Source organism: Sebastes fasciatus, chromosome 13, assembly GCF_043250625.1.
Source record: "Sebastes fasciatus isolate fSebFas1 chromosome 13, fSebFas1.pri, whole genome shotgun sequence".
NCBI lineage: Eukaryota > Metazoa > Chordata > Actinopteri > Perciformes > Sebastidae > Sebastes > Sebastes fasciatus.
In genome coordinates this window covers 30,703,811-30,728,166 of record NC_133807.1, presented here as the reverse complement: position 1 = coordinate 30,728,166, position 24,356 = coordinate 30,703,811, and the positions used below count along the sequence as shown (strand labels likewise).

The 24,356-nt window shown below is 41.0% G+C and overlaps 3 protein-coding genes and 1 non-coding gene across 9 annotated transcripts; all 4 read right to left on the bottom strand.

Annotated features, from left to right (window-relative positions):
- Window positions 1-9,583: 9,583 nt before the first annotated feature.
- Window positions 9,584-12,088, bottom strand: pvalb8 (parvalbumin 8). Of its 2 annotated transcripts, XR_012596912.1 has the most exons (6): window positions 11,797-12,088; window positions 11,407-11,474; window positions 10,756-10,888; window positions 10,290-10,399; window positions 9,710-9,857; window positions 9,584-9,658 (listed from the first exon to the last, which is right to left on the bottom strand). XR_012596912.1 is itself a non-coding variant. In XM_074657479.1 (5 exons), the coding sequence occupies exons 2-5, from the start codon at window positions 11,465-11,467 to the stop codon at window positions 9,829-9,831; spliced, it is 333 nt and encodes a 110-aa protein (XP_074513580.1). In that variant the 5' UTR covers window positions 11,468-11,474; window positions 11,797-12,088; the 3' UTR covers window positions 9,608-9,828. The 2 variants fall into 2 exon arrangements, 1 of the variants encoding a protein (XP_074513580.1); XM_074657479.1 differs by having other exon boundaries at window positions 9,608-9,857.
- A 1,195-nt stretch (window positions 12,089-13,283) lies between these two features.
- Window positions 13,284-13,355, bottom strand: trnaq-cug (transfer RNA glutamine (anticodon CUG)). The gene has a single exon. It is a non-coding gene; the product is annotated as a tRNA-Gln (tRNA).
- Window positions 13,356-16,407: 3,052 nt separating this feature from the next.
- On the bottom strand, window positions 16,408-18,405 carry LOC141781235 (parvalbumin beta-like). The gene is made up of 5 exons (XM_074656830.1): window positions 18,271-18,405; window positions 17,666-17,735; window positions 17,398-17,530; window positions 16,877-16,986; window positions 16,408-16,698 (listed from the first exon to the last, which is right to left on the bottom strand). The coding sequence occupies exons 2-5, from the start codon at window positions 17,727-17,729 to the stop codon at window positions 16,673-16,675; spliced, it is 333 nt and encodes a 110-aa protein (XP_074512931.1). The 5' UTR covers window positions 17,730-17,735; window positions 18,271-18,405; the 3' UTR covers window positions 16,408-16,672.
- A 1,513-nt stretch (window positions 18,406-19,918) lies between these two features.
- LOC141781231 (parvalbumin beta-like) lies at window positions 19,919-24,344 on the bottom strand. Of its 5 annotated transcripts, none has more exons than XM_074656826.1 (5): window positions 24,207-24,344; window positions 21,319-21,388; window positions 20,934-21,066; window positions 20,439-20,548; window positions 19,919-20,212 (listed from the first exon to the last, which is right to left on the bottom strand). In XM_074656826.1, exons 2-5 carry the CDS (start codon window positions 21,377-21,379, stop codon window positions 20,187-20,189), a joined length of 330 nt encoding a protein of 109 aa, XP_074512927.1. In that variant the 5' UTR covers window positions 21,380-21,388; window positions 24,207-24,344; the 3' UTR covers window positions 19,919-20,186. The 5 variants fall into 5 exon arrangements, with proteins under 5 accessions (XP_074512927.1, XP_074512929.1, XP_074512928.1 ...); XM_074656828.1 differs by having other exon boundaries at window positions 24,183-24,327; XM_074656827.1 differs by having other exon boundaries at window positions 24,168-24,314.
- Between the last annotated feature and the right edge of the window lie 12 nt (window positions 24,345-24,356).

The window sequence follows — 24,356 nt, the reverse complement described above, 5'->3', positions numbered from 1 at the left end:
AAAGCCATTGTTCCATTGGGTTTTGGATTACTGCAGAAAATAAGCTCTGTGGCAAACACACATTTATAATACTTAGATGTTCTGTTCAGCAAGATAATCTCCACACATGAACACCATGTTTAGGAGTGTAAGAAAATATCAAATATCGCGATATTATGTTTTGTGGTACTGTATCGATTGCTGCACAATTAATGGAATATTAATCATGATCACAATTTTGGATTACCACAATTAAATGAACATGATTGCATGTTAAAAATGTACGTTTTATTCATAGAAAACTGCTGTATTTCAAATCAAGCGCTTCCTAAACTAACAGCGAGCCACCAGCAGGTGATCAAGTTGTTTTAGCTTCACTTTTGGGTACAGATATTATCTGTACAACGAATGTGTTTATGATTAAATTAAGAGCATAACATTGTTTATCTAGCTTCTTAATATTGCTAATTTTGCTCTTGAAGTGCACCATATTGAAGCATTTAACTTTAAAATGTAGCTAACAAAGGGGTAGGGTGAATATTCCTGTATATTTTCATATTGCAATATATATATATATATATATATATATAGCAGAGAAAAATATTGCAGTGTCAGTTTTTTCCAACATCGTGCAGCCCTAATTTGTACATTAATATGATTGTAGCACAGTATGGAAGTGAAAGCAGTGCTATTTTAATGTGAAAGTGCAATACAAATACGTTGTCACTAAAATCAATGAATAATCGTGATATCAATATTGATCAAAATAATCGTGGTAGCATTTTGGCCATAATCGTGCAGCCGTAATAATCAATAAGTATGTAATACACTTATCTAATATGTATAAGTGACTTTTGTTTAAACCTTGTGTGTGAGCTTGCATGGGCACACCTGTGTGTATGTGTGAGTATAAAAGAGCTCTCTGCTAGTCAACAGTTTAATCACCTTTAGTACATGCAGCTTCAGACACACATTAGGAGGAATATAAGTAACAGATGACTTGAAATCGATTTCTCACATACATTTCCATAGTCTACCGTGGCAGTTAAGATGTAGTGGAGTTTTGCACGTTGTGACTCGTGCAGTCTGTCTGCTTTTTGTGTTTTTTCTCGCCCGACATCATCATCTCGGTGGTCAAATATAGATAAATAAAGCTTTTGAGATCTGAGTGCTTCACTCCTCCAGCATCAGTCAACCTGTTACACCGATCAAAGTCAATCAGCTCGGTCTAGCCTGCGTTATTCAATCACAAGTGATCTTTTGATTCAATCAAACCTGGCAACACAATCCTTTACCAGGAAGCAATTGAAGAGGCCGCGACCTCGCCTGTCTCCTTTGACATGCCTCCTTCTTCCCTGTCACCTCTCTGTCAGAGGAGTCAGCTTAGTACTGTTTCACACGTTAACCGCATCCTGTCCTCTTCGGCTACAGAGGTTTAATGAAAATGCACAATTGAGTTTACAGTTCCAACAGCTTGTTAACCCTGAATAATTCACTGTTTGCTGAAGTCTGGCAGGAGAGAGGGAAGCGGGAGCACGGAGGGGGGGGGGTGGTGGTGGTGCCGGGGCCAACCTGGCAGCTCTGCTGAGGTAATAGTCGGATCTGATGGCCGGAGTAAGACCTGAGATAGAAACTGAGACTACGGAGGGAGCTGAAACCTGACAGTTCACAGTAGTTCTTTAAATCATGTAGGAACAAGGAGTCCGTCAGGCTGTCGGTAGTGTGGTTGGAGGGTGGAGGGTGGGGAGTGACATGGGCCTTGTAGGTGCTGTCAGATACAGTCTTACTGGGTCACTACACACACAAACAGTGTGTGAACTGATGCAATGAATACTTTGCTCAGTTAGAGTTGCTTACGGTGCCTTCAAGGAATAGTTGGACATTTTAGGAAATGTATTTATTCGCTCTCTGGCAGAGTTAAATAAGTAGATTGATTCCACTCATATTTGTCCATTAAATATGAAGCTACAGCCAGATGTTGCTTAGCTTAGCTTAGCACAAAGACGGCACTGTAAAAAAAAAAGAAGAGTAAAATAACGGAAATTTTCCGGCAGCAGGGGCGCCAGAAACAGAAAAATACTGTCCGTTAATTAACATAAATAAACTGTAAAAAAAAAAACAGTAGTTATCTTTATATAATTAGCCTTTATTACTGTAATTTTACAAGAAATATTTTACTTTTAACATATATTTATTGTTATAATAGAGTAATACACCGTAAATCTAAGACCACTTACATATAAATCACAAATGAAACATGTAATTTTAAGTTGCAAAAGCCCAAATTTACATTAACTCAGAAGTTTTGCAAAAAACAAATCTGTATTTTTACAAGAAATATTTTTAGAATTCCATGAAATCCTTTTCTTCTAACAAAAATGTATTGTTAAAATAAAGTCATAAACCTCTAAAAAATTTAATAAATAACTTTAAAAATGTTCAAGAAAAGCTTAAATACAGATAATTACGATTGTGTTTACAAAAAATTGATTGTGTGTTAGATTGTGTAAATCTAAGACCATTTACATATAAATCACAAATGAAACATGTAATTTTTTACATTGTTTTTTCTGTCATTTTGAAATACAGACAAAAAAACAGTGTGGAAACGGGGAACAGCCAGCTCTGCCTATACCAGCACCGCTAAAGCTCACTATTAAACACATTATATCTGGTATGTTAAACCTGTTCAAAAACTGTAGTGTGAAAACAACAATTAGTAGTTTTACAGGAGGTGATGTGCCGAACTATTTTCTTGGCTGAGAGTTTTAACTTCCTGGAGATGAAGTTACAACTCCTGGAGGTGTGTTGCTTTAAACACACCTTATTAATTATATGAGGTACACAGGTTGAGTGTAGTAATTGAATCTCACTCTTTTGAATGATTAATATGACAGTTAAGATGCATAGTTAAACTGCATTAAGTTCCTAGAAGTAGATATCACTGTACATGTGGAGTATTTAGTCTACGGGTGTGCTGGGACAGGATGATGTTGATACTCGAGGCTTGTTGGTTGAACATTTATTTGTACAGCTTTAAGGAGATTATATATATTTGTTGTGTAAAACATACTATTAAAAGGTGAAGTGCAAAAGAAAAACATGACATTAACAGCAGTAGTTGTAATGTTTGTTGATGACCATAAACTACATGTCTGAGTTCCTGAATGCACCACGGATGTAATCCAAGCTTACATGTTGTGTTATGTAGATGTTGTAATGTGTTTACCAACCAAACTCCACCTAGACACAAACTGTCCTCTCCAACCCGACAGTTTGCCGTCTTTATAGTCACAATAAGTTCGTACAGGATGTCTCTGCCGCCATCTTATCTGATTGTGTGCCTTCTCATTTGGAAAAGTCTGCAAAGTATACCTGTCTACCTCTCCATGACAGCCATTACTCAGTCTGAGGGTGAGTCAGCACATGTAACAGCTGTTCAGGGGTTTAAGCAGGGCGTGGCTTTTAGTTGCAAACTTGCATTTAGTCTAGTGAATAGACACGACTCGACGTATATAAATAAAACCTCAATTAGCGGCCATGTAAACAATGTAGGCTTAAGGAAGAGTGGAAATAGATTTCTAGAAATTACCTTCCATCAGACGCCCTGTGTGCATCAGGAGCGGCCATTGATATGTGCATGGCCTATCATTCATTAATGAAGGGAAGCTGTACGCAGACATCATAAGCAGAGGCCCAGGACTAATGCTTGTTGGGGAACAGAGGCAGTGCTGTCATCCCCTGCATTATGGATAGAGTTCCTGCACAGAGCTCACAAAGCCCATTCAGTCATCCTAACACGGCAGTTAAATCTTTCACGACGTTCCTCCCTGTTCAGACTATCAGGTAGCAACATCTCCGATACCTCCAGGCTCCTAAAGACCGGGAACGAGTCAAAGTATGATCATAGCGAGACGCTGGATGCACGGCGGACGTCCAAGAGGTTCAACTCCCCGTTACCTTGTTTGCTTGAGCACTTCAGTTTGTTATCAGTTTGAAGATGGGGTGCACATTAAAGTTTCACACAGACTTAATCAGTAAGGTGAGCCTGACACTCCTTTCTTGATATGAGTTTTTGGTGACAATGAAGCGAGGGCATCAATTATTGAAGTGCCAAGTAGACAAGCGGGCTAAGTCCATGTGTCCATCGTAAAGTGCCCATCCAGACACATTGCATGGGACGGTGGCAGGCGCACAAAATGTTTCAACATAAAAGTAATTAATTAATTAATTTATTTACCTGGAATCCCCATTAGTTGAAACTACTCTTCCTGGGATCCGTACAAAAACACTACATCACAATGTAAAAACAAATATGTAGTTAAATAAATAAAAAGTTTAAAAAAAGGAACAAAAAAACAAAAGAAAAACAAACTTCAACCGAAACAAAAACAAAGAAAACAATAGATCAACAACAATAAAAACACGAATAACAATAATAAGAAATGACCACAAAAAAAACTAAAAGAAACAATAAATCAACAACAATAAAACTGCTAATGACAATAATAACAGGTCAAAAATTAACAAAACAAACGAAAAACAAGCAAACTACAAAAAAACACTGAAAATCAACAGCAATTAAATAACTAATGACAATAATAACAAAAAATGACAAGTCAAAAATTTAACAAAAAAATAAGTAAACTACAAAATTTTTTTTTAAATCAACAACAATAAAACTGCTAATGACAATAATAACAACAAGTCAAAAATTAACAAAAGAAAATCAAGAAAACTACAAAAAAAACTAAAATCAACAGCAATAAAACAACTAATGAAAACACTAACAACAACTAAAAAGTCAAAAATTTAACAAAAACTAAAAAAGAAAAAGCAAAACTACAAAAAAACTGTATAAACAACTACAATAAAACTGCTAATGACAATATCAACAAATGACAAAAACATTTAACAGAAAACAAAAGAAAAACAAGGAAATACAACAATAAAGCTAATGACAATAACAACAAAACAAGTACCCACACCTTAAAAACATTCGATCCAGCTCAAAAACAACAGCAGCACCTTTAAAAAACAACGTATTCAGTTGCCAAAATATGAATAAACCAAGAAAATTCCTCATTAAAGATCATATAGTCAGAGGGGCTGGTGTTCTTTGCCATCAGGTATTTCTTTAAACTCTTTAAAAACAATTTTACTTGTTAAATGTGTAATTTAAGTTAACTAAGTTAAAGTTAAGTAAATGTAAGTTAAAAGTTAAGTTCGCCGGCTTACTTTATTTCTTTGAATAGTCGGTCTTTGTTTGTTACCTAATGCTGCATCCTGACATTTCACGGTGACGACTACTACTGCTACTACTGTTACTACTGTTACTACTACCACTGCTACTATGACCTGTACTACTGAATTCAGCAATGTTGACATTTTCATTGTAACACCTCTCTTTATTCCCTTAATGCTAAGAATATAAAAGTACACTCTCACTGATCATAGACAGTATAAAATAGATGATAGATGATAGTAATTTCCTAACCCCAACATGTATTTATTTCGAATTGCATGTCCCTAAGTATATAGAATTTACCCTACTATGCTTAGGAAAATGCAGCCGATTACACTGTTGTCAGGTTATTAAATAGGGGTTATCAGTCGCTATAAGCCCCATAGATGTGGGTCAGTAGGGACCTACTACACCTACTAGTAGGGTTTATCATCTATTCACATGGTAGATCACTGAAAGAAGGTATAAAAGAACACGACAGCGACCGTAGTAATTATGATTTTGATGATTATAACACAAAACACAGAGTTTTCACCCAGGAGACTGGAGTTCACATCCCGTGTGAAACCAACAATCTGTAGTTGTCTTTGTGTTCGTAGTTATTTAAACCCCAAACACAATGTTTTTCCCTTAAACAGTTTTTTTTGTCTAAACCTATAGAAGTTGTAGTTTCATTGCTTAAACCTAAAGAAGTTGTAGTTTTGTTGCCTAAACGTGTTTTACTTTCACTTTTACAACGTATACGGCGTAGTAGGCCCCTAATGACCCACATCTATGGTGCTTATAGTGACTGATAACGCCTAACTCATTGCCTAAACTTAAAGAAGTTGTAGTTTTGTTGCTTAAACCTAAAGAAGCTGTAGTTTTGTTGCCTAAACCTAAAGAAGTTGTAGTTTTGTTGCTTAAACATGTTGCTTTTAAGCTTTACTCTCACTTTTACAATGTAGTAGGCGTAGTAGGCCCCCAATGATCCACATCTATGGTGTTTATAGCGACTGATAACGTCTATTTAATGGCCTGATAACAGTCGAATCGGGTGATAGGTGTCTTTTAAGTCCAGTAATCTGAAAGAATATCAAGACCTCCTCAATGTTCACCTCCAACAACTGCTGTTGTTTGTCATTTTGCTCATATTTTCAGCCCACCAGGACTATACGTCGGACATCGTTGGCCTGTCAGAGCTGTGCTGTCCTGGAGAGAAGCAGAGCTAAACAGAGCGTCCCTCCCTCCGCCCTTGAGTCCAGGTAATCTGCCTGTCACATTATCTTGTTCTGCCGTCCCACCGCAGCACATCCAGCAGTCAGCGTCGACCTGTTGGCTCACATTTCCTTCCTGTTTACTGCTCGCTTCTAGCTGACCCGTAGGGGTCACGGCTTCGTTGTGTGTCCCCTGGCTTGTGTTACGTACTGGCTTCCCCAACCTTGTCCCACTTTCAGCCGTGTACCACCCCCCTTCCACACACACACACACACACACACACACTCCCGTTCTCACTACCACCTCATGTCTGCAGAGATGAGGATCAGAAACTGATTCTAACAGATACATAATGATCTAATTAGTGCGGCGTCTCTCTGTGCATGCCCAGTGACACAACATGTTGTCTCTAAATGTGTTTGATTAACATGCTCTAAAATGTATGGACATGAAAAAGCAAGAGGAATGTTTACATTATAATAAAAGGTAGTTTTAGGTTTAGTTTTTACATACCTTAACAGCGTCTCTCTTACTTTACCTTTGCTCATCCTCACATACATAGTTGTCACTTGCAGGATCTCAAAAGCTTGTTTACACTAATCGAATGCTTGATCTCATGTATTTTACAGTGAATGTTAAGTCTCTGGCTTTAATCACATTGCTGCACTTCAATTGCAAAATATTTAATGATTTACACTAAATGATTTATGGATTGTTCCTTCATTGAGGTACACAAATGAATAGGGCAATCCTCGACCAAAGAAATTCTCAGTCGACTAACACCCATTCGATTCTGTTGACTAATCGATTATACGATTTAACCGACAGATCGACTTTAGTAGACTATATATATTTCCCAGAGATGTGCTCATGTGGAAATAAGTCATCCAGCATGAAAAAAAGCATAAAACAATACTAACTGACTAAAGAAATCTTTGTCGACTAAGACCCAAACGACCGATTAGTCGACTAATTAACCCTCTGAGACCCACAATAGACCAGTTTTAGTCTTTTTTAGGGGGATACGGGGGTGTTTAGGGGGAGATAGCAGGTCAACAGTAGATGTCACATAAAAGTGGTGTACATCATCTGAAAGCTGAGAACCTGAAGATTAATTTGAGATGCAGCTCAGCAATGTGTGTCAAGTTGTTCTAGTCATAAATCTGTAATAAACATGAATGAATGAATTATTTAAAATGAATTGGAAAAGTGTATAAGGGTTTAGAACATTATGATAGAAGTATATGATTGTCATCCCCAAGCTCTATTATGTCTCATAAATTGTTGCAGCAATTTTTGGGTTGATACCGTTTGTTACACAGATTTGGTGCTAAATTTAACCATTTTTTTACCACTCGAGAATTGATATAAATGACCAATAATCCCTCCAAAATACCGCATTAAGACACCAAGACCTTGAGGAAGACCATAGAAAAAGCCATGCTGCAACTGGATGGCGAGCACTTCTGTTGTGTAACCTGCTCAGAAACCCCCTTATTGCCAATCTAGCTAGGAAAGCCATCCAACCTCTGAATGCTCTAGGTCTCTAGTTTGTGGCTGTAAAGTTTCATGAGGCTGTGATTATCCCAGTCTGTAAAGGGGAGACTCGTGGGTACCCATAGAATCCATTTTCATCGACATATCTTGAGGTCAGAGGTTTTCTAGTTTCATATGATATCAGTACCTTCACTAGCTCTAAAACTGAACCTGCTACAGCCTCTGAAAGACAGTAAAGTCTGTCCTGATTGCGGGTCTCAGAGGGCTAAGAGGGGACAGCCTTAGAAATGACTGATATCGCCTGAAACGGTAACTAACTTTAACATATGAAATTGCGAATTAATCGGTACGGCTTCATCACATTTATATCACTTCATAGTGACAGTGAAATGTCTAATATGACAGGACACACAGCGGCAGTGTGGACCTGGCTGAAGAAGGAACACATCTGTCATTATTGCAGCACATCATCTGAATCAAGCAGCAGTAGGTCTGACTACACATCCTACACTTGTGACCACGACCTCATGCTAATACCAGGGTATGCCCCATAGTTGTGAGCAGGTGTCTGCTGTAATAGTCAGGTTCTCCCTGTAATGTACAGGTAATTGAAATGACACTAAGGTGGAACCACCGGGAGAACTCTGTATTTTGGCGCCTCTAGTGGGCGTGTAAATCGCAAAGTAGTTGTTAATTATAATCCCGTGAATCCTGTAAGTGCAGAGCATGAAAGAAGCTATTCTAAAGTGTGTCGGCGGGAGGACGCGGAGCTGTGAGCTGCTCCGTCTTCTGTCTGAGAGTTTGTCTGAGCGTAATAACTCTTCTTTAATATATCCTGAGCAAGCTCTCCTGAGCTGTATCAATGAGAGCTGGCAGAGGAGTACATGTAAGGCTAGCATCCTCAGCTATAGCATTCTGCAGAGTGTGCATCTTCTGCTGTGCATCACACACACATACACACACACACACACACACACACACACACACACACACACTCGCACTGCTGCATGTACTAACGTCTACCCTGATGTGCGTGCATTCATATGCATATTTGGGATTATGTGTGTTTGCATGGATGTCTGTGTCTGATCTCTTATTTGATTTTTTGCAAATGCATTGGGTTGTGTGTGTGTGTGTGTGTGTGTGTGTGTGTGTGTGTGTGTTGTGTGTGTATGTTGTTGCTCTAGCCTGAGCAGCACCAAGGTTCAGATGGGTTTATTTACAAAGCTGAGGTCAGGTGTCACTCGATCCAGCCGCGGTGACACTCAGGTGGTCATCAAGGTCACCTCCTCTGCTTTTTTTCCTCTGTGCTAGCTCTATGAATCTATAAACTCAACCACACACACACACACACACATCTGTACTGTATATACACCTCATCAGAAACCCTGTGTTTTCAGGACACGTCTCACTTCTCATATAAGTCTCATTTACCGCTGTGTTGGGTAAAGCAAATGGTGTGTTTGTTTTGTGCACATCTATGTGCACAGACTATATGAATTCTTGAGGGTTAATCAGATCGTCTTGTCCATGTGAAACATTTCAACGCCCCCTTGACTACCATACTGTGTATATGTGTCATCTCAAACCACATCCGAGTAGAAGACAGAACAGAAACATACAAAGATGTTGAATACAAATAATAAAAAATAGCCACATGATTTGGATTTTATTCTTTTATTTTCTCAGTAATTTGGTCAATTGTACATTTAGCCTATTTGGGGAATACAGCTCTATGATCTGTCTATATGAAAAAAAGAAAAAAAGTGTGAAGGAGGATACTCTGTGGACCGGAGCAGCAAAAAAGATTCAAAAAGTTTTATCTAACCGGATGGAAAAATTATGCCTAAAACTATAAGAGAGCCCTTGAAGCAGTGGAGTCGGGGCGGGTTGGGAAGGAGAGATGGAGCCTAGTTGTTTAGGACCATGGCCTGGAACTCTGAGGAGAAAAAGAAACAGCAGATTATTTACCTCGTCTGTCTGACACCTGCCTCATTGTAATTCTAAAATGTTAAATTTAGTAACGAGACAGATATGAAACCATTAGACGGAGAGAGGGAGAGCATGGTGGTGCTACGTTTCAGTGCCACTGTGCTCTCGCAGTTAACAGCATGTCATTGACACGGTTTGTCTAATCGATTAAACAAATTCTCAAATCACAATTTGGTCGATAGAAACGTTGTGCAGATGTCAGTTTTGAGAACCTGCAGGACAGAAAAAGTGTTGTTGGACTTGCTGCTTGTCTTACTTTAGTACTGGAATAAATCTCTCTTTCCCTGAACAGCCAACAGAATTGTTTCCTATAAGCATTGTGGGTTTTCTAGTTCACACATGCATGTGTTGCATATCAGATAGGCGCTTGTCCGCTCACCGTCTGCTCCAATCCGGCCGTCACTGTCGTCATCAGCAGCGCACAGGAAGCCCTTGGTCTCCTTGTCTGTCAGAACGCGAGCCCCGGGGGAAAACCTCTGGAGGAAAAACCTGGCACACACAGAGCCACAGACAAAACGTCAAGTTAGAGGTGACAACTGGATACAAGGCAACAGAAATCAGGAACTAACACTGAGGTCCAGTCTGTCCCAGCCAGAGAAGACAACTTCTAGTGAGTGAGACCACGTTAACGGTCCCCGTCCCATGCTCAGTCCTAGCCCTGAAAAGTTGGATAAACTAAACGATGGATGAACATCCCCTTCACTGCATCCGTTCTCGTACAACAATATCATCAAAAAAACAGAATGAAACGTTATTATTTTTCCATGAAGACGTCTAAACTCTCCTTCCGTTTCAGGATCCTTTTGGCACAAAAAGAAAAACGTCTGAACTGGCTGCTCACTCACTTGAGCTCTTCCTCCTCAACAAAACCACTGCCATCGTTGTCCAGGATGCCGAAAACCTTCTTCACATCCATGGGGCTCTTCTTGGTGAGGCCGCACATCTGGAAAAACTTCTTGGGGCAGAAGGAGTCTGGTGCTGGAGGAAGGAGAATAGAGAGAGCAGAGTCAGGAATCTCAATAGTTTCTCTAGTTTTTCACACTATACTAGAATTAAGGCAATGTCACCGTAATATCAGCAAATCCTCAAACAATTTAAGTGGAGACAAGATGAATTTATGGCTGATGTGGTATCATTAGGTGTGATGTGAGTGTAGCCTTCTTGCCCAGAGGTTATGGAGAACATATTGGTCCTGAAAGGATTTTTAAAAATATATTTTAAAGTTTCTTTTTCTTGATCTTTGACCTCCAGTGATACCACTAACGGGATCATATCTGGTCTCTCTTTGTGCCAAATTGATGCTCATAAAATCACATAAAGCTTTACGGTGTACCTCAGGTTATACTTCACTTAGCCCTGTATGCATGCATGTGTGCAGGCTCTCATATAGAGACATCCCTATTGACTGCTGCAGGCTCCAGACAACAAAGACTGTATAGAAGTTTAAAAAAAGATCTAAGGAAGAGAGCAATAACGATATTGGTGGAAGACGATACCTTGGCAGTCCTTGATAGCACTGTCGATGGCATCAGCGGAAAGGATAGATGAGAGCGACATTTTATTCCTGTAGGAGGAACAACCATGGTGAATTATTAACACATCTATCCAGGTAGCTATACAGCAGCAAAACCCTCTTGATAATAACTAGACACTGATGGAGAGCAAAGTGCATCCAGGTGAAACTGGACATTAATCTCAATACGTTTTTATGAAAGTCAGATAATAATATGTCATCCAGCAGATTAAACATGATAGAAATAACTTTTACGCATGCAATTATTCCACCTGCCTCCGGATGTAAATGACTCTAGAGAATTGTTTAAAACAAATAAAAAAGTGAGCCACTTTCCAGTCAAAAAGCGACCTCCTCTGAGTCCACAACTTACCGTGTTCAGGTGGGCTGTTGGCCGGTCGGTGATCCAGTCGGAGAGGTGAGGCTATGTGGTGACTGCTGTCTGTCAAGGCGGATTTATATAGGTCTGATTGCGGTGACAAAAGGGGATTGCTTGAGTTACCTGTCTGTGGATCAAATTCTAACTGCCCGCCCCTGATCCAATTTCTCAGCTAACTAATTAACCTTTACTATTTATAACTCCCAGAAGCAGAGAGGAGAGACCGGACCGTGGACATCTGTAGAGCCCTTCCTTCTGTAAGAGCAAATTAAGTTAAAAAAGCGTGTTCTTCTCCCCCCCACCCCATCCACCACCATCCACCAGCACTCCCTCCTGTCATCATCCCTCCTCCTCCTCCTCCTCCTCCTCTCACCTCTACAATTATACAGTACAGTAAATGCAGGGAGGCTGTAATGGAACTGCAATCTCTCTCTCTCTCTCTCTCTCTCCTTTTCTCCCTCTCTTGCTGTTTCTGCCCCCCCACCCTTTCATGCAGATATCCTTTTACAGGCAGCAGTCCCAAAACGAGCACATATGAGAGCCACATCCCACTGCAACTATACGCCCCTGTTGGAGGTGAGTTATGGCACAATAAGATGTCAGCTGACGTTGAACCTTTCCCAGCATATTTGTGTCTCATGAGAGATTATTGAGTTGCCTAAGAGGTCAGCCCAACCTCTTTGTGTCTACGGTGTATCTCCTTCCCAGATCTGCTTTGGACATAAAACATCTAGTTCAGGTTCAGGTGACTTTATTTGTTTTGCAGCAAAAATAGAGGATGACATCCGTATTGACAATAAGGTAGAGCACAGACAAGAGACAGACACACCTAGTTGCTCAGACACAGATTCAGATTATTTCCATTCAAATCTAATATGACCCTGAATGTCAGGGACGCCGGTGCTTTTATAACCTTCTCACACTGACAGTGGGGACAGTCTCGCTAAATTGCTTTGTCAACTGTGCTGATTAAGGGCCGCGAGGTCACCCTCTCTGCTGTCGCTGTCCCGTCCAGCCTTAATGGTGATGATGATGCACAATGACCCAGGTATCCACATCATGCACCATTTAAATAAGAGCAGTCAGAGGTCAGTCAGGGCTGAGCTACAGTATGTTTCTATAGAGGGATTTGAGCATTTTGCTTTCTTTGATTCCAGTTTTCTAGAAGCCAGAGCAGCACAGTGTCCAGCTGCAAAAAAATGCAGGTTGTCTTTACCGAGGACATTTGTGTCCCCCAGCAGGTGTGACACACAAACAGAGCCAGGGGTCATTAAGCACAGTCCTGGGAGAGCGTTCACTGCAGCAGCACACCGGAGAAGAAGGTTATTCCTCTCCAGGATACAGCCTAAGGTTAGTTGAAGGTATATGCAGCATGCAGCAGCAGTGTGTGTGAGGAGGAGACAAAGAAACCTAGATGTAGTTTATGTGTGAACATTTTCTAATCGACTTCTAATCAATACATTGAAGCTCAATAAATAGGCAGGTCCCACCGAGATTTGAACTCGGATCGCTGGATTCAGAGTCCAGAGTGCTAACCATTACACCATGGAACCGCTCCTGACACTTGTCACCTTCGTAAATAGAAGCAAAATATGAAACTGACACGTGGGGATATCCTTCCAGAAGCAGGGGGGCACAGCAGCCCCCAGACAGATTCCTCACATCACAAGTTGGCCACTTTACGCGCTACTGTGCTTTGGAGGACTGCCGACTGTTGACAGAGCGCGCTCTCCTGCAGGTAAATGTTGGCCTGGTGTCATGATACTCTTAAACATTATTTAAAGGCCAGAAATTAGTTAGAAACCGCTTTCTCTTCGGTGATACATGATTGTGTTCCGGACGTGAACTTTACGTACAGTGTTACGCATTCAGGATAGTTTTATTTAAAGGGACTGTTTGTAAGAATCAGAAATGCTTGTTAACAGCGACACCTGTGGCCGTTAAGTCAACGAAAGTCAGCGTCGGGATCGTGCTTGTGCTCGCTCTAAATAGACATGAACGAGCATCGCTCAAAACGGTGAATCGACACACGTCAGCTAAAAGCACAATATCACTCTATATTTCAGCTGCTTGGCAGTAATGTTAGCTGACCAGACGAAGGTCTCTCCATGAATCAATGCTGATCCTAGTGTTGGCTTTTCCTGCTTCAGCCTCCCGACCGCGGCCGGAGGGAACTGGATGTCAGAGTTTTGGTCGGAGATGATAACGTTTCTCTCTGCGGAGCCCCGTCACTTCACAAGACACGGGAAACCTCTGTTGGTCTGGAGGAGCTGCAGCAGTTATTTCTGCACAACTGCCACTGTACTCACTAGATATTCTCAGAGCTAAACTAACTCTTCTGCAGTGTGGAGTGAGCGCGCATGAATGTGAGGTAGAGCGAGAACGAGCGCGGTGTGTGAGTGAAGACAAGCAGCGAAGCAGCGGAGGGAGCAGAGGAGCAGAGTACAGCAGAGACTCCGGCTCTGGATACCAAAGCTACGGTCTCCCCCGCTTACTATGACAGCCGCCAACACTGTTTAACAGACTGGCTTCACTAGATATAAGTTTGCGGTTTTGGTGCTTCCGTGTAGTTTGTGTTGGAGTCGGAGTCTGAACAGCGTAGCCACACGCGAGCACTCATATGCGAGCGCGCATGGGAAACCGACCCGGTAGATTTATACCTGTATAAAGTTACAAACAGTTCCTTTAAAGGCCAGAAATGAGTTAGAAACCGCTTTCTTTTCGGTGATACATGATTGTGTTCCGGACATGAACTTTATGCACAGTGTTACGCACTCAGTATAGTTTTATTTAATGCATCAGCAGCATCCTGGCGTCTTTCATTATTGACTAAAAGCGTGTCTCTCCGGTGGTTTGTCATTGTCAACCCCTTCCTAAACCTAACCCCGGTGCCAACACGTTAATGGAGCAACTCAACAACCGGTGATGTCCGACAGGTTCTAGTGGAGCCGGACTCCTGAGAAACTCAATCATCTCCTCCAGAATGTGTGTGAGGAAGAGGAGGAAGAGGAGGAGGAGGAGGAGGAGGAGGACACCGGATCGAGAGCACCCGGTGCATGATGTCATGCGCCAAGTTGATACCTCACAGCCAATATACTGTTACCAGGCGATCATTTATTCATTTACATTTGCTAATGCTCCATACGAGCCTCACTCCTGCATGGACATATAGACAGGCGGAGAGGACCATGCTCTCTTTTCAGTTCGGTTACTGTTTGTTTTTGGGGAATAAGACATTATTTAACTCTGTCAGACCCTTCCTGACCCTCTCTGCATTACTGCAACATGTTGCACCTTAGTCTCATAATCAGTATTAAAATAATGTTTTTCTTAAAAATAAGATCACATTTAAAATTACATTCCCACAAATTTTAAATGCATTTTTGTAGAATCTCACCACCAAATACTTACCAGTAATCAATCACTATTTTTTAACAATAGTTTCAAGAAGAAATGCTCAAAGTATCTTTTATTATTATCATTATTATCTTGTCCTCACATGTATTTATGATGAGTTTCCTGAGGGCCCCATAAGGCGTAAAGCCACGCAGGCTCCTCCTGCCTGGACTTCTTTAAGCGATGGACTCAAATGTCCAAACAGTTGTTTTTATTGCCAGATCATTTACTGTAACGAGCGTCTGTCCCAACTTCTACTGTTAATGGACGTAACTCCATCTAGTGGCTGCAGGACGGAGCTGCAGAACTGTACAGTGTGGAGCCAGACTTCACTTTATAGTCTAGTGTTTGTGTGTGATGAGAGAGAGATCATTAAGTTGACTATTATGTTACCAGTTTGTATTATAATTGTCATTGCTTTTTTTTTTTCTTTATTCACTATATTTTGATTTGTTTATGGCAACACCAGGGCCGGCTTAAGGCGTAGGCCATATAGGCGGTCGCCTAGGGCACCACATTCTGGTCATTATTGGCACCCATCCTCATTTTCTGCATTGAGGTAACACATGAAGAAACAAAGAAAGAAAGAAATACACTTTTCACCCCTGTACCTCACTTTCTCACACTTTTTCATCTATCTTTTTCATCTCACTTATTTGTTAATTAAAGTGTAAATTGTAGTGAAACACATTTTTTGTCTTAAAGCTTCAGTAGGTAACATGTTTTTTGGGCATCATTGGGTAAAAAAAATCCCATAATAACCTTTCAGCATATTGTAATTCAAGTGTTCTGGGAGAGATTTCTGCTCCTCCTCATGGCTCTGTTTTCAGGCGTGAAGCGTTCCTATTGGCTGTGCTCCGGCTGCTGGGCGGTGCTTGGTATTTCCTCAAACGGTTCTCAACATTGCTGCCGGGTCACAAACTTTCTCATTTTACAGCTAAACTAACTTTTAATCATATTTGCTCCTTTTTTCCCCGCTGCAACTTTAAAAGCATTGTGATGTCTGATGTGCGTTGCAGTTTATGGGGCTAGGGTTGGATTGGGTTGAACCCTAACCCCCCCTACAGTGGCCGCTATGGGGGGCTCCAAATCTGAATTTTGCCTATAGGGCACTAAAAGGGCTAGAGCAGATGTATTCCTGCCAAAAAAAGGCAAATTGAGTTGAAGAGAGAGAAAGACACAAATAAAATAAGAGAGTAAAAGCCCATGTAAGACCGCAGTAAAAGAATATTTATTCTTTTTTTACCGTTTGTACCTGGAAAGTGCATCATAGATTTTACAGTAAGCAAAATTCATATTTAAGACATGAACACAACCGAGCGACATTCACAATGATCATTTCTGGACAGTGTGTTGCATAGGAGGAAACGTCTCTTAAGCATAATGTATAAAAATTATTTATATTCAGATGAAAATGGGGGGAGGTCGACGTGGGCTTTGTTGTTCCATCAGGTGTTGTTGGTCAGTCGCCACTTTACTGCTTAACCATGGCAGCCCACTCTGCAGGGGAGACAAGAGGAAACACATGAGGTTGATGTTTGTTTATCTTTTAGCAACTAAACATCCAGAGGATGCTGTAAGCCAGTGGTTCCCAAACTGAGTTATTAAAGGGGGGGTCTGTGGAAAAGGTTTGGGAACCACTGCTGTAAGAGAGTTTGCATGAGATGAGCGTCCGTACCATCAGCGCCAATCTTGCCATCACCGTCGGAGTCGCCGGCCTTGAGGAATTCCTTGGTCTCTGCATCGCTCAGAGCGCGTGCACCTGCCTTGAAGGTCTGCAGGAACAGCCTGGAGGACAGACACACCGGTTAGTTAGTTCACGGACTCCCATTGGCCGAGACAGACTTACATCATTGAAAGCTTTCGATATAAATAGAAAACAGTCAAATAGAAAGTTTATGTACAGTAGGCAGGTGGCTAAAGATAGTTTGACCCTGTGGCTTTACATTCCTTCAGTCCCACAAATGCACCACTGTTATTCACCGGGCTTGTGGACATAATTGTTTTATGCAGCTGACATCAGAACAGAAGATGCAAGAATGTCTTTTGTATGTCTGATGTGTGGATATCCTTCAATTATATCAGCATATAAGCAACATATCGGCATCAAATCATATTGAATATTATCATATCGAATTGAAAAAGGTTTGGTTTTGCCCATCCCTAGTGGATAATCTGTTGTAGAAGAGTGTCTCTTACTTCAGCTCCTCCTCCTCAATGAAACCACTGATGTCCTGGTCAATGATGGCGAAGGCCTTCTTCACCTCATCGGAGGACTTGCCAGACAGGCCGCAGGTCTTGAAGAAGGTCTTGTGGTTGAATTTGCCTGCATCTGAAATGAACGCAGGTTGTTGTTATACTCAACTGTATCCACAAAGTAGAGCTGCACATGGATGCTCCAGACACAAAGCCTCACACACACAGAGGGAATTGTGATTTATTTAGATAGTGTAACTTGAAGAGTCACCTTTGCACCCGTCCAGGGCTGCAGCGATGTCAGCGTCCTTCAGTCCTACACTTGCGAAGGCCATTTTGATCTGCAGGAAATCAAATGCAAGCAATTATTATACTTTTAAATGCATTATGGCTAAGTAATAATAATATCACATACTACTGTTGACTATATGGATTAGGGTTCACTATATTCATTTTATCTTTTAGAATAAGTATTATCATTAAAACAACAGAGCATTATCATTCTTTGCACAACAGCTGCAAACAAATTCTCAATTTTAAAATGATTCCAAATAGAAATAGATTAGAAATGAGTCCACTTCTTTCTGTGAGTGGGTTTTGGATGTTGCGTTTAAATCCTGTCGGAGAGGCTGAGACTGACACGTGCTCCCCTACTGCAGCTCTATAGATGCTGAGAGGTCTGTTTGACCAGTAATCCATTTCCTCGTGCAGCTGCTCCGGCAAGAAAAGAAATCTTTGGATGCTGCATTGCAGTGAAGTCCACATTAAAAGTTTTTTTATTTTAAAGGAAATCATCAGTGCTTTCTGAAAGATGCACAGCCTGTCTGCGGAGGATCCCAGGCTTTCCTTCTTTCCTCCTCTCCCATTCAAACTCACCTTTGTGATGTCTTTGCTCGGTAGCTTACAGATGATACAGACAGGTCTCAAGTCGACTGCAGTGATCTTCCCGGTGCTCCCGGTGACCTTTTTATAGTTTCACTCCATCGAAATCTGAGGCAGAAGATAACTGACACCGCCGAGGAGAGGGGGTTGGTTGGGGTTAGGGGAGGGGAGGGAGGGGAGGGATGGTGGGAGGTGGTGGTGAAAATCCGTCCCGCAGCCAGAGAGTCGTCTATTTTAAGTTTCACAAATGAAGACGCTTAAAAGGTGCGTTTGAAGAAGTCTTTAATGTCCCCCTTCCATCGCTAAGAATAGGCCTGTGCGCACTGCTGAGGAGGACGAATTGGAAGTGCTGCTGGCACACAAAGAGGAAGGACAGTCTACGGAGGAGGCATGCGTTATGGGGCTGGAGTCCGTTGTTTTACCCTCTTTTCCTTTAACATTGTTGGTCTGGAAGACTTCATGATTTTACCAGACAAAGTCTTTCTTTCTTTGGCTACTTATATTGCAAATGTTCTTCTTCTTTATTGATATTGTCTACCTGATACCTCACAGCCACTATGAGCATGTGTCTTTTGTGTTTTTTGTCAGATGCATGTTGGTAATCTATACTTGCAGTCAAATCAAAGCACATAAAAGTCAGTTATGGTGCAAATTCCACATTTAAATCAGTCCCATTATTGTTCAGATTAGTCAAAGTGGACTGATTTGTTCTCTTCAATTGCTTATTATGACCCCTTTTCTTTGTAAATCCATGTATCCTGTTTCACAATTTGTATTATTATAAGAGCTTTAAAGGGAACGCTCATGCAGGCAAAGTTTTTTTTTGTAACCTCCAGACAAAGTAAAAAAAGGATATTCTGAATTTAAGTTTTTTTAGGTTTAAGAATGGTTTATCTCGACATTATAACACTTGTAAAGCTGAGACTGTCTGTGAGCTGTAGGTGGCAGCGCTGCCCTGTTGGGGTGAGGCTGCCGTCACTATGCCTCTCTCTGTTTTGACCACTGGGTTGATGGTAACAAGCTCTGGGTGTCATCTGATAGGGCTGAGGGCTTTACCACATATTGCTGACTTGCAGCTCCCTGAGCATTCATAGCTTCCCCTTTCAATTCTACCAAAATCAGACTTAAATTTGACTATTTAAATGTTATTTATATTCTATTTCCTAGATAAATGTTCTTTGAATTGAATAAGAGCCCTTCAGATCGCTAAAGATTTGCGTCGATGCACCAGATTCAAAAGGTCCTGCTGATGCAACCGTGGCTGTTAATAGCCCTCCTGTTGCCACAGCACATCAACTAATTGACTACTCAGCAGTCGGTGGAGAGAAAAAGACCTTGGAGCAGACCACCTAATTACACTATGTGTGGCAGCTATCCATTGCAAAACCTCCCCCAGATCCGGGGGAGTATATGAGCAAAGCCTAGGAGGCTGTTCCCAATGTGTTTACTCCCCTTCTCATTAAACAATTATCAAAACAAGTGCCGGGCACCTCCCGAGTATTCAAAACCCCCTGGCAGGTGGAGACCCATTTGGCACCTCAGCCCATTGTGTTGACGTAGCCGCAGCTATGTGAACACCGCGGGGTCGTGTAACCGCACAACACAGTTAGAGCAATACAAAGACGACTGTCCTGAAAGGAGGTAACTTTTAAACCAAAAGAGTATTTATTCCTGGTTTTCACTCTTCCTCAAAAGTGCAGATGGTGTTATACAGTTTGCAAGAGTCATTCAGAACATTTAACACATCTGAGGATAACATTCACAGTAAAATTATGTGTACCATGTTAAGAAATAATCCGCAGGCAACTCATAAATAAGATATAAAAAAATATTCTTTCAGCTGGTGGTTACGGAATCTTGCAAGGAGCTCTCCGTTCCATGAAAAGAAGTGGATCTTGGTCAGTGGAAATTTATGCCTTTACAAGTGCAGTGAACTCTGTGAAAGTAGAATGAGAGCGCCGTTAGTCGTGGACAAAATGTGAGATTCTTGTGTCATCATGGTGGGTTGGTGAGCTTATTGGACCCAAGCTCTGACCAAGACTTGTGCAGAAGTATGTGTGTGGATGTTTTAAATTGCATTGCAGATTAATCTTTCATGTCTCTCTGCTGTGTTCTGCTACTTTCCAAAGATGAGTGTGTGCTCTGCTCAGAAGAACTCTTACCATCGACTCCAATCTTGCCATCACCATCGCTGTCTCCAGCGGCGAGGAAAGCCTTGGTCTCCTTGTCGGTGAGAGCTCTGGCTCCAGTAGCGAAGTTCTGCAGGAACAGTCTGACAGGTGGACAAAAGAGCAGCAGGGGTTAAAACCATGTCACACTTAATCACTGTGCACAACGAGTATCCTTTAAAGCAGTCTCTGTGTTTGAGACCTTAAGGCAAAATAACGTAATATAACGTGGCCTTTCGTGACCTTTCTTTAGTTTTATACTTGTTTTGCAGTCCACTCATGAATAAGTATATTAATGTCCAACAAATATTTGCAATTTTTAAAACATTTTGTTTTCTTTCTTTAGCTTCTTTAGTGCAGTAAGTTGATAATTTGACCCCCGAAGCTATAAGACAAAATGTCCAAATGAGGAGAAACTGTTTTTTCTAAATACTAAACTACAGTAATATGAGATCTGGTGCATATTTTTGTGCGAAGTGTCTCTCTTACTTGAGCTCCTCCTCCTCAATGTAGGCGCTGTTGTCCTGGTCAATGATGGCGAAGGCCTTTTTCAACTCATCGGCGGACTTGCTGGCCATGCCGCATGCCTTGAAGAAGGTCTTGTGGCTGAAGGAGTCAGCAGCTGGAACACACATATTTCAACACCATTAGCCTCCCTGACAGCCTACATACATATATACTGTATATGGACATCATTTAATGTTGATTGAATGTGACACTGAGAGTTCAGTGCATTGTGATCTCAGCCAATTTGTATGAGTTTTTTTATTATTAACTTTGCATTTGCAGTGAGAATTCACAATATGCAAATAATAATAATAATGAGGATGAAGTGTGTGTGTGTGTGTTTTCTGTTTTAGATAATGAAGCTCACCAGAGCAGCTAGCCAGGGCGGCTTTGATATCAGTATCACTGAGGAAACCAGCGAAGGCCATTTTTTTATTCTGAGGGAAGAAAGAAGACAAGGATCAGCGTTAGTATTAACATCATGAATCCCATACAGTATATGCATAATATTGCATTGCATATATCCCTTTTCTTTTTAAAGCAATAACTGCTGATATTGTGCTTTTGGGAGCTTCTCCTCCTCTGAAGGCCGAACATACAGCGAGTTCAGAGGGTTTGTGTTTAAATCATCATATATCAAACATCATCTTCCAAGTATTAAACTATTCATCCTCTCGCTTCACAAGAAAAGTTTTGGTAACACTTGGAAAGAATCTAGAAACATTAAAAAAGATAATCACTTGTTTGTTTTGGTATAATGAACTGCTTTAATGTGCAGCATCACCACTCATCATCATCATATATATATATATTTTATGGGCTAAAGAGCTGCTCTTTGCCTCCGGATGTCAGCTCAGGCCTGTTCATCCCAACAGCTGCTATGACACTAAATAGAAGATGCTCCCACTGAACCACAGCAACATGAAGCACTGCCACGGAGTAAACAACGCAGCTGGTGATGTCAAACGAGTCGATAGCTTTGGATGTTTTTTTTCCATCATTAAAAGAGAAAAATTGCGCAATTATGATCCACAAATGTCGATCCTTTGAAACCAAATGGCCACATGTTTTGGCCTCCTTTCCTCGTCCTGCATGTGGTCCGAGTAGTTTGTTTTTCTCCATTTCTCTCTACAGTTATAGTCCAAGGGGATCTCCTTGTTCCCTTGTTCCTCCCAAGTACAAGAAGCCTTTTCTCTGCAGGGCGCAACATCCAGACTCACCTTTGGGTTGCGTTGAGGGTGAGTGAAAACCAAGAAGGACTCAGGAGTGAATGCCCCCAGCACGCTCTCCATCCCTCTTATATATCCTCGAGCAACACCATTTACAGAGATTTGAGTCTCAGTATCAGGTATACCCAAGATGCATGGGTTTCGAAAAAATGTGTCTAGTAGTCCGGAGCTATTTTTAGGCGAACAAATGAGGATGCCACCATGTGTGCAGCGAGGCCTATAGCTTAGACGCGTGGAAACCTGAGCAGGGCCTCAGAAACTGCTGCTGCTGGTGAACTCATCATGTGCGGTGTTTTTTTTTTAAATCTCAACATTCAAGATGTTGAAGTTTCATCTAAGAATATTAATGAAGTGGATGCGTGAGAGAGGTGATATGTAGGTCATGGGTCACATCCCCTATTTTTGTCTGTGAGAAACAAACTTAGGAGCCAAATGGTCGCATGAATGGGCTCCATGAGGACTCACTGCCAGATTTAATGGCTCTTCACTTTCTTAATGGCCTTACACATAAATCATCACTCTGAGGATATGTTAAGGTTGTAAATCTATGCGGAAGGAATGCTTAGATGCTGCATTCAAAGGCACTATTGCTTTCTATCTGCTTATATCCAACATAATAATACTTGATATTTTTATCTTTGATATGCATGCAGTGTTTGTGCTCAGAAGTGAATTAACTTAATTCACAGTTTTATTATGAGGTCATTATGAATTGTTGGAGTCAGGCTCTTTGATTGTGAAGGGTTGGACTTGCATCACCCCGCCCTTGAAGTGGTTTCAGATGATATATAGGCCTTTACTGTATGTATCTGCTGTCCTTTCACATTCACTTAAAGTACATGCACACACACACACACCATATAGTTCCATATGGTTCATGTGAATACCTCCGTGCACGCAGTGAGTCGAGTTTCAGGCCAACTCAGCGGCCAGACAGGTACAGACAGGTTGTTTGGGGCCTACAACCACCACCGGATCCCTGTCCTTAGTAGGCAATGCATCAATCATTCAGACTATTTTTTGTGCGTTTGCGTGCGTGAACACATGAACAAGTTGTCGACAACTCATTTTAACTCTGATTGCGCGCCATGGCACCAAAGCGCAGCTCATTAATAACGTTAAATTAACGCAGATATAATTTTTTCCGTGTTTTTGTCAGCGACTGATGGATGTGTTTTTGTGGCCTGCTACATAACCTTTATGCAAATCTTAGACTGCTAACATTTAGCTCATTTAAACCTCATTTAAACTTCACTCATCACTCATCTCATGCAGTCAATCTCAGTTGTGTATAAATAAAATAAAGGTTTTTTTTCATATTTATGGTGGATATTTCTACCTGTGGTCTGCAGGAATTTAGAATCCGTCCAGCAGGAGGCAGTAATGATCCTAATTATTAGGAAGGTGTGAAGATTTTTATGGGGAAGAGCCCAGAACATTTGGAGGCACATCAATTTAAAAAATGCAATTTATTTTCTCAAAAGTGGTGAAATTGGACTTTTTAATTCCCCCATTGTCACATGTTTTTAGGATATAAGCTACAACAAACCAAATGTTGGACAAAGAGTATATAAACATCAAGATTTATTTGTATAGCCCTTTACAATAACCAAAATGTACCCAAAGTGCTTCACGTTAACATCAAGAAATAACAAGAATAAAAACACAACATATCATAAAATCATAAAAAGGTACATAAAAGCATAGGGGAAATGTCACAGCGCTATTAGGTATTAAAAGACAATCTAAATAAAAAAGTCTTGAGCTTAGATTTAAAAAGTACAAGGTCAGTGACAGTGCGTATATCAGGGAGCAAGAACTCTTTGAGAATCACCTTCGACTGGCTTCACCCAGTTATAAGTAGTTTAACAGTCTTTGTTGTAGCTGCATTTCTTTTTCTTTGTGGTAGTTTCCATCATAATTCTGCCTAAATCTGCACAGCTTGTGACTTTTTCCCCCGTTGGCCGTATAGCAAAGACAGGTTAACCTGCACTTGACCCACGTGATGACAGCCTTCCCTGCTTACTTCACAGCCGTTGGATAGAAGCCAGATTTTAGAAAGGTCCTGCACTGGATTGACTTTTGAAAACTAGAGCCGATCAAAAGATGGGACATCGTCTCAATATGTGGGACACCTGGTCATCCTAGTAGTGAATCAGAAGAGGCCTTTTCACAG